Raw genomic sequence first — 16,505 nt, 5'->3', positions numbered from 1 at the left:
TTCCTAGGCTCAAGTAAATCTTTTTTTATCTGAATTTTTTCCTGAATGAATTTTTTTTCATCATAATTCGTGGTTAAAAATTAGGTGGAACCCTCTCTACATTTAGATTTTTTTTTTTTAGGAAAGTTTTCTTTTGGAAGTAATTTTTTTTTTACACCGATCTGTCTAATTCAGTGGTGGTGTATCTGTGGTTGCCAGGCTGAAGTAAGTGTTTTTTTTTCGCAATTTTGAATTCAGTGGCACCTTCTCTACAGTTGATCAGTTTTTTTTTTTTTCTTCGAGTAAGTTTTTCTTCCTAAAAAGAATAGAACAGAAACATCTTTGGTTTAACCTCTGTTTCCTCAAAGAAAATTTGAGATGTAGCTCCCTTGTGGGCGCTACGGTGCCATCTTACGGCGCACGAGCAATATTGCGCGGTTTCTGTTGTTTGGAAGGATTGCAGAGGTCCACATCAGGCCTTACTTTGCCACGCCTTACGGCACTTGAGGCAAGGACCTGCGCTGGCATAAAACCACTTTCATTAAAACTAACCAGTTACTGAAAGCGCTTGAAATAGACGTGTCTATTCTGCAGTGAACTTTAATTCTTTAATCCGTTATATAAAGTGGACATTCGTTCACTTAAATCCTGTGCGAATTTTATTATTCTCTCTCTCTCTCTCTCTCTCTATCTTTTATCAACGCGAGAATTTCGGTCGTGTCCATGACAGTGAGTTCTGGGGAACTGGCCGTATCAAAGGCCTTCTGTATATCCAGCAGAAGCAGCAGCAGGCATCAGCGGGTATCATTTTGTTCTTTTATGTATTACTCAAAGTACGGTAATTACTGTAATTGATGGCGCGTCATTGACACAAAGTCGGATCAAAGCCGGCCCTCCTGGCCAAGTGAAAGAGCAGCCGGCCATTATTGATGCCCCTGCATCATTAATTTATCGGCAGCGCGATCAAACGTTGGCAGACGGAGGAGAAATGACCTCTCTAAGTTATTCCATTATATTTTATTCGAGGGTCGCGTCATGTTTTCGCTGCAGTTTATGCGCTGCTGCTGTTTTCATATTTCTGCAGACAGAGACGAGGGGCTCATTGTCGTCGTAATTCTCATATTTCAAGGAGAGGGGACCCTGTAGTCCTCATTTTCGTATATCTCTGCCAAGGGGACGTTTTCTTTGTAAAATCGTTTCATATAGAGGTTTTCTTGTTGATGGGGTTTTATCCGGTATTTTCGTTACCATAACCTTTTCAGTTGCGACGCTAGGTTTTTAGTTCTCTGTAAAAGAACACTATTGAGATGGCTTTGTCTGCCCGTCTGCATTATTTCCTGTCCGCCCTCAGATCTTCAACACTACAGAGGCTAGATGGCTGCAAATTGGTATGTTGCTCATCCACCCTCCAGTCACCAAACATACCAAATTGCAGCCCTCTAGCCTATGTAGTGTTTATTTGATTTAATGTTTAAGTTAGCCATGCTCGTGCCTCTGGCAACGATATAGGACAGGCCACCTCGGCCGGCTGAGAGTTTTATGGCCGCGGCTCATACAGCATTATACCGAGACCACCAAAAGAAAGATCTATTTTCGGTGGCCTTGATTATACGCTGTACAGAAAACTCGATTGCGTCGAAGAAACTTCGGCGCATTTTTTACTTGTTCTTATTATATTAAATTAGTCTATCATACATTCTGTATTTCTCTGCTGTTGGGTAAACAGCTCGATAATCATGACAGACCCCTTACGGGGTTAGTGCCATAAGTGCACCTTACCTAAGTTCTTTGCAGCATGACTTCGGCCCCTAGCTGCAACCCCGTTTCGTTTCTTTTACTGTACCTTCTTTCATATTCTCTTTCTTCCATCTTACTTTCTACCCTGTCTTAACAATTGATTCATAGTGCAACTGCGAGGTTTTCTTCCTGTTACACCTTTCAGACCTTTTACCGTCAATTTCCGTTTCGGCGTTGGATGTCCTCATAGGTCCCAGTGCTTGACCTTTGGCCTAAATTCTATATTCAACTCAATCACGACAGGTTTTATTTTTATCTCTCTTTCTCTAGTTGAATAAAAGTCTGTTCATTCTCTCTTGTTTAAATCGCTTTTTCGTTTATTATTGAAAGCTTCAGACCGCTCCACCAACTAGATGCTGATGTTTTTTTCTGTTCCATGTCTACATTAATAAGATTCAGTTATCGGTAAAAAGGATTTGTCATATGCTTGAAGTATTCATAAATTACCCCTATGAATATTGAATGCCACTGCGCACATTTCTAGTTTGTTAAGCTTTCCTCTAGTTTATATTTATCGTGTGCAACTAGTGTGTCTGTGTACACACACACACACACACACACACACACACACACACACACACACACACAATATATATAATAACATAATACATATATATAATATATCTATATATGCGTGTGGTGTGTGTGTGTGTGTGTGTGTGTGTGTGTGTGTGCTAGCACAATATATATATATATATATATATATATATATATATATATATGTGTGTGTGTGTGTGTGTGTGTGTGTGTGTGTGTGTGTGTGTATCATACAATATATATAGATTTATTAATTAGTAAAATTCTTTTAACAATGTTTATATTCAACGTCACAATTGAAACCATAATTGTTATTATCGTTACCATCGGCTTTCTGCTTGCTTCGAATTCCACACGCGCAACAAATCGCAGCCCAGTTAAATAAAATGAAAACGGCTGAGGTTAGAGGACTGCAATCTGGTGTGATTAATGATTGGAGGGTGGATGATCAAGGTACCAAATTGCAGCCCTCTAGCCACAGCAGTTTTTAAGATCTGTGTAGATTCACAGAGCGACTATTTCGAACGAATCAAATTCATTCAAACCGACCCACTTTCCCCTACTAACAGCGAGACTCGCGTATCATACCGGTACCATGTGGCCGTGTCTCCCCTCGACGGAAGCGTGTATGTCAGCGACCCGGAGGCGCATCAGGTCCTTCGGCTGGAGAGCACAGACAACGTTCTGAACCCTTTGCACAACACCATCGCCGTCGTCGGCTCCGGGCAGAGGTGCCTTCCTGGGGACCCTCATAAATGCGGCGACGGAGATCACGCCATACACGCCAGGTTGACTTATCCGAAAGGTAAATGTTTTCTTAGTCTTTATGTTGCTGTTTTGAGTCATGTTTTTGTTTAAATAAAAAAAAAAAAAGTTTTTGAAGGAATTTTGAACTTATGTTGGTTGTTAGAGTAATTATACAGTTCAGCGTTTGAAGTTTTGTTGGTTAGTTACCATAACAAGTAAGAATATTGGGATTATTTCAGGTTTTTTAAGTCGATTAGGTAAAAAAAAATTAGAAAAGGAAAACCACAATCGTTCAGAATAATTTAAGAACTGAAAGAGTAATTGATAATGTCAGACATATCAAATCCCCGTGGAGGGTAGTGTCATCAGTGCACTTCACGCGGAGGACTGTAGGCTTTACTGAAGGGTCTTTGCAGCATCCCTTCGGCCCCTAGCTGCAACCTCTTTGATTCCTTTGACTGTACCTCCTTTCGCATTCTCTTTCTTCCATCTTGCTATCCATTCTCCTAACAATTGTTACATATGCAACTGTGAGGTTTCCTCCTGTCAACCTTTCTACTCTCGATTGCTTTTTCAGCGCTGAATGGCCTCATAGGTCACTGCGCTTGGCCTTTGCCCAAAATTCTATATTCCATATCGTTTAACAAAGGATTCTGAATACTGACCCAGTTACCTCATCCACCCAACAGGTCTGGCGATCTCATCCGCGGGTGACATCTACATCGCGGATGGCACCAACATCCGAGTGGTCAGTCCCGCCGGAATCATCCACACGGTCATCGGAGGGCACGACCACCGATCCCACTGGGCGCCGGTGCCCTGCAACGGCACCATCAACATGGACCAGCTCCACCTACGGTGGCCGACGGAGTTGGCAATTTCGCCCCTCGACGGTTCGCTCCACATTCTGGATGACCACCTCGTCCTCAGGGTCACTCCTGATAGCCGCGTCCAGGTAATGGGATGAGATGGGAGGGTGATGGGAAGAGATAGACGGGTAAAGGGAACACTGGTGGTAATGGGGAGAAATATGCAGGCAATGGGAAGAAATGGGCAGGAAATACTAGGAAGAATGTGTTGGTAATGGGAAGAAATGGTTAGGTGATGGGTAGAAATGGTTAGGTAATGGGAAGAAATGGGCAGGTAATGGGGAAAAAAGGCAACATACATAACTGCATTACTTTGGTAGCATCGTCTGTCATCAGTTGAGGGTATGGATTAATCAAGAACATTCTATGCAGTAGCATTTATGTGTGGAGGAAGATAAGCTTTAAATATAGGTACGACGGATTCGTCAAGATGATATTAATTAAATGTGTATGATTGCAGCTATTACTTTAATATTTTCAATTTGATTGATCCCAAAAAATGGTTTTGTTTTTCTCATGACAACATCACGTGAAATTCGAATGAGCTTCCTCTACAATTCCCACCTGTGAATGCCATTACTTCACACTTAATCATTTTTTCGTCCGATCACACGCAGGTGCTGACTGGCCGATCGCTCAACTGTCCAACTCCTCCAAACGACCCGCCAGATGTCTCCCGCACCGCGCTTTTGCTCAATCCTCAGTCGATAGCATTTTCTCCTCACGGTGAGTGGAAAGCAGAATGTTACCTCCTTTTCTTTGCGTGAGTGAAGTTTGTAATACTCGTTCAGTTCCTTAATGGAGAATGTTTGCCTATAACGATGTCGTACAACTGGAACTTCAAAAGTTCAAGCGAAGGTGCCGTGCTTTACTCCCTAATACATTTCAACTTATTTCAATATTTTTTTCACAATTTTATTTATTTATTCATTTGTTAATTAACTTTTTCTCTGATAACTGTAGTTCCCATTCTGTTATCTCTTTCGAGTGAACTCCACATTCTTTGGACGCCTGAATTTCAAGTCAGTAGACCCTTTGGGCTTGTTCCATGTGAATAGTGTTCATCCTCTATTCAAAGTACAGTGCGTACTTCCGCACGTACATATCCATGATTGCTGCGTATACTGGAATATCACGTAATGTTCACGTTTAGTTTCCGCCAGTAGGATAAGCTAGAAAAACAAAGAGACCAAGGCTTTGCAAAATCACTTTGCTTATTGGTACAATCACTCCATATGTACGATTACAAATTCTGAAGACAGGTAGATTTGTGTATTGTTTTTAGGTCAAGTGGAGTGATGTGAATCTCCCTTAGAAGACCACCTACCTTAACGCAAGCAGTGGCCATGTTATTTTAGCCGTAACACAGCGTTGTAAATTTTTTTTTTATTAAAACAATGAAGTCTTCTTCTATCAAATTTAAATGTCAAAAGCAAAACGCAGTCGTCACTCACGGAACCTTAATTCCCCCGTATCGAGACAGTCATCTGTCAATCAGCTGTTCGGGAAGCGATTTTATTGCTTCACTTGTTATGGGTCTTTTTAGATTTTTTTTTTTTTTTTTTTTCATATGACAAGCTTATATTTGTTTATCGACTTTCTGATATTAGCGACATCACTCTCAGTGAGGAATGGCTGTACTAATAGAACCTTATGGTAATAACACTGTGATGATTAAACTCCCCAACTAATTAGAAAAAATTCAAGTCTATAGTTATGATCTAATCATCCATTTAATTAAGGAAGCCATTTTCATAGATCTTCAAAAATAGGTCATCAGTCATTCTGGTAATTTTTAATATTCATTGAGATATTTATTTAATAAAATGAACATATCAAGTTCAGCAACTACATAAACTTAAGTATAAACGTTAACTTAATATATTTTAATATCGTTCTTGCACAAACACTCAAACATTTGCACCAGTGTTATGTTATTTCATCGTTTCACTAGTAATGTGACTACACTTTTATTTTCGGTATTTATCATGTGAATCCTAATGCATGCAAAAGAGATTGGGTCTCGTAAATGACCGTGTTACGTAAAGTATTGTAAAGCATCAGTTCTATGGTCATCTTCTAAACAATTGTTAGCCTTCCAGAGAGGCACATAAAAGGGACGTAGATATAAAATAAATAAGCATTTATTGTTCATGCAAGTAACAATTACTAATGATGTTTTTTGACAGGCGAGTTATACGTGGCAGAGAGTGACAACCAGAGAATCAACCGCGTACGAGTCATAACAAGCGACGGTCGCATCACCACCTTCGCAGGAGCCGATTCCAGGTGCAACTGCAGGGAACCAGCCTGCTTCTGCCAACCGCTGGACAACGTCTCCGCCACGTCCGCCATTTTCTCCTCCATCTCATCCATTGCCGTGACCCCCGATGGCGTGTTACATATCAGCGACCAGGCGGGCTACAGAGTCAGGTCTGTGCAGTCTCTGTTGCCAGAACTCAATGACGAGCGGAAGGAATACGAAATCTTCTCTCCAGACACGCACGAAGTGTACGTCTTCAACCGCTTCGGACAGCACGTGACCACCAAGAACCTCGTCACGGGACAGACCATCTACACATTCCAGTACACAGACAGTTCCAGCACAGGGAAGCTGCTGGCTGTCACCGACGCAGCCAGTAATACGATTCAGCTCATCAGGAACCACTCTGGTGCTGTCAAGGCTATTGACAACCCACAGAAACAGCGCATCATGGTCAGCTTGAACATGAACAAGTTACTGAAGGAATTGGTGACCCCAGATGGATATAACATCACCTTCCGTTATCACGGAAACAGGGGACTCATGCGGTCCAAGATTGAAGCTCTGGGCAGAACTTACAGTTACGAGTATGACGATCAAGGGCGCTTGGTACAGGCTGTCCTTCCAACAGGGCAGATCATCCAGTTGAGCTTCGACTTGAGTGTACGAGGAGCCAAGATCACTGTGACTCGGGATGGCAAGGATCTTGTCACAACCAGAGTTAGAGGAAATGTCTTGAGTCATGATTCAGGTTAGATGAATTCGATTATAGCTTCATTAGGAATGTTGCCCTTACATTCCTTCATATACTCCATAAAATTCCTTTGCTATGAGATTATTAATCACTGATAACTCTAAGTTTACACGAAACTATGTTTAGAAAAAAGCTGTACGTTGTTGAGCATAAAGTACTTTGTTTGATTCAAATCATGAAAAGTCACATTGCCAAATCTGTATGTCATATTTACAGGAGCTATTGAAGCCGTATCCGATCTCGATGGTGACGGTCAGTTGCGCATCATAACTGCTTGGAACCACGAAATTTCCTTGGAGAAGACTGCCTACCGTGTACTTGAATCCAATAATCCCACAGCAGCCGAGATGTTCCCAATTCTGTCTCGCCAACAGACACACATCAGTGACAACCTTGTTAACCGCTATGAATGGAGTTATTCCCCAGCATCTACATACAATGGAGGAGCTAATCTGAAGGTAAAGTATGGTACAATTATAAATGTGGTAAATCATATTGCTAATCCGAAGATACAGTACAGTACAATTACAAATGTGTTAGATCAGTATTGCTATCTGAAGGTTCGGCGCGGTACAGTTACACATGTGGTAGATCAGTATTGCTTATCTGAAGGTACAGTACAGTATAATTACAAATGTGGTAGATCAGTATTGCTATCTGATGGTCCAGTACAGTACAATTACTGATGTGGTAGATCAGTATCTAAAGGAAACTTTTGTTGCTGGAAACTAATTTTTTAGGATTTAAGATCACTTATTCTGTAGAGACTTTAAACTGTTGAGCTTGTTAACCTAATACTTTTCTTATTGCAGGTGTCAGGAACACTGCGAGTGAATGGAGCAGAGTTACTTACCCTGACCTATGATCGTGCATCCTCATCAGAAGTTCTGCTGTCTGTTTCGGGTCAGGTCATGGTGAACATTACTTATGATCACTTTGGAAGACCTGTCCAGTGGGTCCCGGTGCCACCCTTGGTGCCAAGCAATGTCACCTACGATCACTGGGGCCACATTACCAGCTGGGTTCGTGGCGACCATTCAGAAGAGTATAAGTATGACATTTACTTGCGCATGGAGTCTGTCACTTATGCTGATGGCACAACAGTCAACTATGATTACAGAGAAAAACTGACTAAGGTAAATAATTTAATGTTGTTCATACACGAAACAAACCTTCGGTCTTAACATTAGGATTTACTAGCGCCAAGCTGGAAACCGGTAGAATTAAAATTACACTTGTGAGATCCAGGGACTAATGGCATCTATACCAGGCACGGGGCATGTATACCCAGAATGCCCACGGCTACCTGTGACCCATCAGTTATTTCTACCGCCTTTAAGATAAGACGTGTTACTGTCTATCTCATTTAAAGCCGGTTTTTCAGTTTGCCCGTTCTTTATCCATTTCCATTTCTTTTTATTTTTCATTCCTTTTCTTTCTCCAAGTGTGATCATGTGTGGTAAGAGTGTATACGTGGTATGATGGAGAATTTTGCCTCAACATCGGGACTCGTCTAAACCGCTTTCGAAGAGGAGACAAAGGAATCCCAGGAGTCAGTGGCTTCCCTTGTTCTAGGTTCCTAACCTCGGTGTCGACGGATCCTCATCCAACGTGTAGTAGGTGCAGGGAAAACGTATGTACGGTTACTAATCCGTGTTCTGTTTGTCGCGGTTGGTCGGTGGAACAGTGGAAGAAGTTCTATGGAAAAGCCAATACAAAAGAAAGGGGGTGACGCCATCTTTGGATGACCAAACCTTACCGGCTTCTTTTGTATCGGTAATAAACCAGGCTGCTCCATATGTTTCTCCACCTGCTTTTGAATTGTCTCATACCCCTTGGCGGTTTCTCCTAGCGGTTCTGTATCGAAACGTTCGGGAGGGGCCTTGGGTAATTTTATGAATAATTTGCACTCTCCTTTCTTCCCAGCAAAGTAGAGGGGGAGATCCGCCATCTTTGTTCCAGGCTCCTGCTACGCAAGAAGCATAGGTTAGATGGTACGTGGTCAGCGCTAGGCCTACAGGCGTTACCACCTTGGATGGTCTGCTTGCGCATTATATGACGTCACGGTTCCAGCAGGGTCCGGCAGCGCTGAATGTTCCTCATCCCCCGGGCTTGCAACAATTTATGGGAAATTAATGCCGCTGCTTCACCATCCCACTCAGTATTTACAGCGATGCAGAACGTGGGAGGTAATTTGGCAGCAAACGTGCGGTTACCAGCAGAAACCTCTCAGTCTCTCCCTACGAGAGGGATGACGTCACAACATACGTCACACTGAGATGGCAGGCGTGATGACGTCACAGACCGATTCCGGCCTTTTTTCGCGGCTCCCAGACGCTAATACGCCTTCTGATCCGTCAATGCAAACTGTAATGCAGAAGTTACAGGATATAGAGGAGAGAATGAATAAGAGAGGCAAAAAAGAAAGTGTGATTCGCCTTCTTCGTCTTCTTCCTCTAGTTCGGCGTCATCGCTAAGTCCGATAACGTCACGGCGAGCGCCAGTCAAGCGTTGGAGGAGGATTCGGGAGTTCCTAGCGGATCCTCGGGCCGAGAGAAGAATCAATTCTTCCTCTTCTTCGGACGAAGACTGTCTTTTTCCAAGTCAGCAAGAAGGTCGGAAAATCAGTGGCTATTAAGCACAAGGTTGCCAGACGAAGCCGTTCGCAAGAGTCCGAACAAGCGAGAGAGGTGACGGCCGGCGAGCTAGCGGCCGAGGCGGAGTTGCCAGTTCGGATCGCAAAAACTGCGATACCTCTGGTAAAATCGACGTTGGCGGCGAAAGGTGCAGCAGAGGATGGAATGCGGTCCCAGTTTCGCCCGTAAGGCCGTTCAAAATACGTACGAAGGACGATAAGGCTCCTATTAAAAGTACGAAAAATAGAGAGTTGGCAACCTCGGCGGATACGTTCGTGGAAGGCAGTGTCCGTCTGGATAGAAGGCCGAGGCCGGGCTCGCCGACGCTCGAAAACGATGCTAATGCTAATAAAGACGAACTTACCTCTGTCTTAAGGGAGCCTTCATCTTGGAGATCTAGACGAGATTCTCGCTCTAGATCCGTGAGCAGAGAAAGAGTGAGACGTTCTCGTTCCCCTGCTGACTATCTGGGATCGAGCCAACAGCGGCCAGCAAAGATCAAAGAGGCCGCGGGCCGTAGGGGCAGGCGGCCGTGGAATTCCGGGCCGTCTGTCAGAAGATAGAGGCGAGACAACATCTCTCGTACGACGGAGGAAGGATGAGTGGTACGGGGGGAGTGGGGGGGGGGGGGTCTAGAGCCGGAGGAAGGAGGAAAACCAAGAGTTTCTGGCCTCGTATGCAGAGGTTATTGATTTGATTCGTCAATTCAATAGCCTTTCGGAGAAGACAGAAACACGGCCAGTATGCTTCCTCCGGGAATTGACATGGCGTTTGGACTAAGAGGGATACCAAGGTGTCGTATGAATTGCCTTGTTCGAGTCATGCGGAATCGGTCTTGCAACAACGTAAACGCAAAGATTGCAGGGAGGGATAATTCCTTAAGATCTAATAGATCATTTAAATTTATTCCCCTCCAATGATAAAGCAAAGGAAATATATACGACACCGGAAGGTCCCTTTGCTGTCTAGACAAATGAACCCTAATGTTGTAAGGTTAAGGCCTGGATTAACCTTGGATCAGGTTAAAATGGAGTGCCCCTCGATGACGTACCAAGAGGCTGCCACGTTAGAAGCAACAGCTTCTTCTGTCTTTCAGGCTGCGTCCTGGTTAGACCTTTGGTCAACAGCAGTGGCGAAAATTGCATCCTCGGAAGCAACAAGGAAGTAGTGGATGAACCATTGTTCATTAGATTACTACAGTCAGGGTCCAAGGCGATTGCGTACCTGACAAACGTTAAGTGCCAATGTTTGGGCAAATATCCTGCTAATGAGGAGAGATGCAGCATTGGCTAGACTAAGCCGCAATGTGGATTTGGATTCCTGTTAGCAATGAGGAATGGGGATATCTTGGAATCGCAACTACTGTTGCCAGAGGTCATACTGGAAGAAGCGATAGATAGAAGAAGGATGGACACTAACGATAGGTTGGTGCAACAGGCAGTTAGGAAAACCTCTAACAGTCAAACTATTCCTTTGGAGGGAAGACAACAGCAAGTGTCTCGAAAGAACCAGTGAGACATAGCATCCCTAATAGATCACAAGACCCTCTTCCCCAAAGAGGAGAACGCATCGGCCCTTTCACAATAGAAACAACAGAGGAAGGGGCAATAGAGGAAGGGGGAGAGGCTCAAGAAGATAGGATGGGCGCCTCCCATCACTCGGCCACACCAGTGGGGGGTTGCCTGGCAAATCACTGGAAGGTGTGGCAGGAACTAGGTGGGGCAGAGCAGTGGGTGGTGGATGTTCTCAGGATCGGGTATTTGATTCCGTTCGAGGTAACCCGCCCCTGACAGATCAACCATTACCCCACGTCACTTAGTATGCCCACAAATCTCAGAAGGCCACTATTCTGCAGGACGAAGTGAAGAAGATGATGGAAAAAGGAGCTGTGCAACAAGTATGCAGTCCGACAAAAGGCTTTTACAGCAGGATTTTCCTGGTACCCAAAGCCAACGGGGAGTGGAAGACAGTAATAGACCTGTCAACGCTGAATCTGTTTATAAGGAAACCAGTTTCAAGATGGAAACTCCGAAAATGGTTCTACAAGCAGTCAGAATCGGAGACTTTATGCTGACAGTCGATCTAAAGGACGCATACTTTCAGATACCAGTCCATCAGTCTTCAAGGAAATTTCTCCGCTTCAGTCTTGCAGGGAAAGTTTTCGAGTTCAAGGTCCTGTGCTTCGGATTGACAACGTCTCCTCAAGTTTTTACAAGAGTGTTCACCCTCGTGTCGGCGTGGGCGCACGATCAGGGGATCAGGCTGATAGATCTGGACGATTGGCTGGTGATAGCAAGTCCAGGGAGAGAAATTACTCAGGGACAGGGCGGCCCTCCTGCAGCTTTGTCACAGCCTAGGTATTGTGGTGAATCAGCAGAAGTCGCAGCTGGATCCAAGTCAACATTTGGAATATCTGGGAATGGTGATAGACACAAACACAAGCCAAAGTATTCCCGACAGACCAAAGAGTACAGAAATGCAAACAAGTGGTGAATGCCTTTCTGGGAAAGCAGAACACAGCCAGCAAGACAGTGGCAGGTGGTGCTGGGAATCCTAACCTCCCTGGAGAAGCTAGTACCACAAGGAAGGCTACACCTTCGGTCCCTACAATGGAGGATGAAGGAGTTTTGGTCACCAACAGTAGATCACCCGTACGAGCAAATTCCCTTGTCGGCAGAAGTGAGGAAAGGAAAGACTGCTGTGGTGGGTGGACGACGACAATCTGACAGTGGGTGTCCCCCTTCAAACAATCCTCCCCAGACCTCTTGCTGTTCTCGGATGCGTCACTAGAAGGCTGGGAGCCCATATGGAGGAGTTGATGGTGTCAGCAAAATGGAGTTGCAAGGACAGAGAACTCCATATAAACGTGCTGGAGTTGAAAGCAGCTTTCCTGGCTCTACAAGAATTCAGGGAGAGAGTAAAGGGACACTCGGTGGTATTGATGTCAGACAACACCACAGTAGTAGCTTATATAAACAAGCAAGGAGGCCTAGTTCTCGGGCAGTTACATGTGATGACAGTTCAACTTCACCAGTGGGCTATAGAGAACCTGGTAGACATCAAGGCCAGGTATATTCCGGGAAAAAAGAAACATAGTGGCCGACAAGTTGAGCCGCGGCATGGGATCAGATTCTGGGAACGGAGTGGTCCCTACACCAACAGGTAGTGGACAGGATGCTCATGTTGTGGGAAGGACCGATCATAGACCTATTCGCAACCAGGTACAACAAAAAGTTGGAAGTGTATTGTTCAGTAGTCCCGGACGCAGAGGCAGCAGCAGAAGATGCGCTACAACACCCTGGGACAATCTGGACGTGTACGCATTTCCTCCATTTTGTCTAATCCGTCAGGTTCTGAACAGGTAATGCGGTCTCAGAACCTCAAGATGACCCTGGTAGCCCCGTTATGGCCGAAAGCAGAGTGGTTTCCAGACCTACTGGAACTCCTAGTAGATGTGCCAAGAGAGTTACCTCCATGGAGCAACCTTCTGTGTCAGCCTCACGTGGAGAGGTACCACCAGTCGGTGAAGTCCCTATCGCTTCACGGGTGGAGACTGTCAAGTATCTCCTCCGAGAGCGAGGGTTTTCGCAGAAAGCAGCAACTCAGATGGCAGGTAATATCAGAAAATCATCTGCGACAGTATACCAAGGGAAGTGGTCAGCATACTGTGATTGGTTTACAGACTTTCTGATATATCTCAGAACAGAAAAACATATGTCTGTATCTGCAGTGAAGGGGTACAGGGCTGCTCTAGCCTCAGTCTTACGAATGAAAGGAGTGGACATATCGTCTTCATGGGAGTTGGTCCATGCTGATGAGGAGCTTTGAAACAGTCCATGCCCACCAAAGGAGCTAAAAGCCCCAGATTGGGATCTGACCAAGGTACTGAGTAGTCTGACAAAACCCCCTTACGAACCGCTAAGGCAGTCCACGGATAGGAGCCTGACCTGAAGACAGTCTTCTTATTGGCCCTGGCTTCAACCAAAAGGGTGGGGAGCTACATGGCCTCTCATATCTCATAAAGCACTCGAGAGGTTGGAGATCAATGGTGTGTGAGTTTGTCCCAGAATTCGTGGCAAAGACCCAAAATCCAACAATAGTAGACGGCAGATTCGACTCCTTTACCATACCTTCCTTGGCAGACTTTGTAGACAACGACAAAGCTGAAATGCTCCTGTGCCCCGTCAGGGCACTAAGGGAGTACTTAAAGAGAACAAGGCACCTCAGGCCGGGGTGCCAGAGGTTGTTCGTAAGTACAGGACGGAACAAGAAGGAAGTGTCCAAGAATACATTATCATTTTGGCTAAGGGAGACAATCAGAAATGCTTATACTGCAGAAGACAGAGGGTCAGATAGCCAGGTGGGAGCTAGAGCTCATGACATCAGGGGTGTGAGCTTCCCTGGCATTTAAGAAGAACATGTCTGTGGATAAAATTCTGAAAGTGGCGTGTGGAAGCGCCAAACAACTTTCACCTCATTTTATTTGAAAGATGTTGCCCATAGATCCTTGGACACCTTTTCTTGGGTCCAGTGGTGGCGGCCCAACAAGTGATATAGTTCATCCAGTGCCCCTGGCGGGTCAGTTGCGTCTAGTCTAAGATGAAGGTATGAAAGTAGAATGAATGGGATGACTGGTCTTTTTTCTTTACTACTTTCTTCCTACTCCTTTAACTACGGGCAATATGAAGAGAGTACCGTCATGTGCTGGAACGGACTAGATGCAGGTGAGATGGTCAGCCATACTGTGAAGCTATCTTAGCTGATGATATACTTTCAGTAGCAACACACCCCTCTGGATAATAAGGAAAGAGGGGTGAAGGTGGATCCAGTCGCAAGGGACAAGAGTAAACAGTAGAATGGTATCTACACCCAGTGGGAGGAAACCAATAGATCCGCTTATATCTTTGGTCCTAGGTTCATTGTCCATTCTCTAGAATTTCCCTATATATTCGGAAATGGATAAGGTGGCAAACTTCAGTCAGTTGTAGAGACTTACCTCCCTCCAATAGTAAGTCTATCCTAATGTTAAGACCGAAGGTTTGTTTCGTGTATGAACATAAAATACCAAATTTGTAACTAAAAATTTGTATTTTTTTTTTTTTTTTTTTTTCATAACTACCCCAACAAACCTGAGGTCTCTTAACAAAGTTAAAGGCCCACCTCGAACCACCCCTCTAGCAGTCTAAACTGGGTTAGAAATATAACTGATGGGTCACAGGTAGCCGTGGGCATTCTGGGTATACATGCCCCGTGACCTGGTATAGATGCCATTAGTCCCTGGATCTCACAAGTGTATTTTTATTCTACCGGTTTCCAGCTTGGCGCTAGTAAATCCTAATGTTAAGACCTCAGGTTTGTTAGTTATGAAAAATACAAATTAGTTACAAATTTGGTATTTTCACAACATTTCAGTCCAGTGTTTTACATGTACAGTTACTTTACTTTACTTTATCTTCCCGTCACTGATCTCAAGCCTTGACCAAACGTTTTTTCTCAGAACCTCAAAAGCTCTTGCTGCTCCTAGTTTTCTTCTTTGTATATCTTCAATTTGCCTCCTGTCTGCTGTTACCACCTTCCCAAGTATACAAACTTAAACTCAACTTGCTTGAGTTCCTGTCCTCTGATTGTCATATCCTCCATGTGCTCCCAATCGTCATCCTTACTCACAACCATGATCTCGCTCTTCTTTGTGCTGATGTTCTAGTCAAAATTCCGTATCTCTGTTTCCATCCTCATTACCATACCTACCAGCACCAGCCACGTATCAGCAATCAATGCAACATCATCAGCAAAGTCCAAATCCATAAAAACTTCTCTACCAATACTAGCCCCTCTGTTTTCATTCTCCATCACTCTTCTCATTATATGGTCAATATATACATTAAACAAGGTGGGTGACATAACACATCCCTGTCTTAGCCCACTTCCAACTGGGAACCAGTCACTCTGCTGTCCATCCAGCTGTACACAGCTGCACACACCTTGATACCAGTTCTTAAGTATCCTTATCACTTTCAGTGGTATACCATAGTGTTCTGCCGCTCTCCACATTCCATCTCTCCATACTGATTCATACGTTTTCTCCAAGTCTATAAAAGCACAGAATATTGGCTTTGCATACTCCCATCATTTCTCAATTATCTGTCTTGAGGTGAAAATTTGATCCGCTGTTGACCTTCCACTTCTAAAACCACACTGCTGTTCTCTAAGTTTCTCTTCTACTATAGGTCTTATTCTGTTAAGTATTACTCTCATGAATATCTTCCCTGGGACTGACAGTAAACTTATGCCCCGATAGTTACCACACTCCCTTTTGCTTCCCTTATTTTTATATATTGGTATCATAATTGCCTTTTTCCTATCACTTGGTACCACCTCTGTTTTCCAAACTATGTTAAAACAACTCTTAATGCCTCTATCATCCTTCGTCCTCCTGCTTTTAGCATCTCTGCAGTTACCCCGCACACACCAGCAGATTTCCATTTTTAACGGATTTTAAGGCATCTTTCACCTCTTTTGCACTAATATCTTGTTCTTGTACATGTACATGTACAGTAGTAGTTTAAATATTATTTAGACAGAAAGTTAGTGTCTAATCTCGGCCTGCCTCATACCCACACTAACAATCATTCCTGGTTATCTCTACCTGTTCAAAATAGAAAAATAGTGTACCTTATTATACCTACTTTCTTGTGACAACCATTGCAATTAGTGTAGTGCTAACCAGTAGTGCAGGATATTGTTGAGAAAACTAACTTTTCATTCTATGCCGTTTCCTGACAAATCTTAGCTTTTAGTCTTCTTACATGGTTCATGTGGTACCAAGAAAGTTTATTTTCCGGAATATTAAAGCAGTGTAAACTTTAGAAATAAAATAGCAATATTTCCTTTTTGCTTTATGGTAATATATTTCTTTTTTTGCT

General features: G+C 43.9%; 1 protein-coding gene across 6 annotated transcripts in view; it reads left to right on the top strand.

Moving 5' to 3' along the window:
* The window catches only part of LOC135195770 (teneurin-m-like), an 823,709-nt gene that overhangs the window by 802,551 nt on the left and 4,653 nt on the right, over positions 1-16,505 (top strand). For all 6 annotated transcript variants that reach the window (XM_064222225.1, XM_064222226.1, XM_064222227.1 and 3 more), the window contains 6 exons: positions 2,883-3,118; positions 3,750-4,015; positions 4,547-4,655; positions 6,119-6,943; positions 7,163-7,404; positions 7,759-8,082. In XM_064222225.1, coding sequence (XP_064078295.1) covers positions 2,883-3,118; positions 3,750-4,015; positions 4,547-4,655; positions 6,119-6,943; positions 7,163-7,404; positions 7,759-8,082 — 2,002 coding nt within the window. The remainder of the gene's footprint in view (positions 1-2,882; positions 3,119-3,749; positions 4,016-4,546; positions 4,656-6,118; positions 6,944-7,162; positions 7,405-7,758; positions 8,083-16,505) is intronic.

Source organism: Macrobrachium nipponense, chromosome 16 (genome assembly GCF_015104395.2).
Source record: "Macrobrachium nipponense isolate FS-2020 chromosome 16, ASM1510439v2, whole genome shotgun sequence".
NCBI classification, from domain to species: domain Eukaryota; kingdom Metazoa; phylum Arthropoda; class Malacostraca; order Decapoda; family Palaemonidae; genus Macrobrachium; species Macrobrachium nipponense.
Note: the sequence above shows the minus strand (reverse complement) of the source record. Positions and strands in the feature narration are given on the sequence as shown.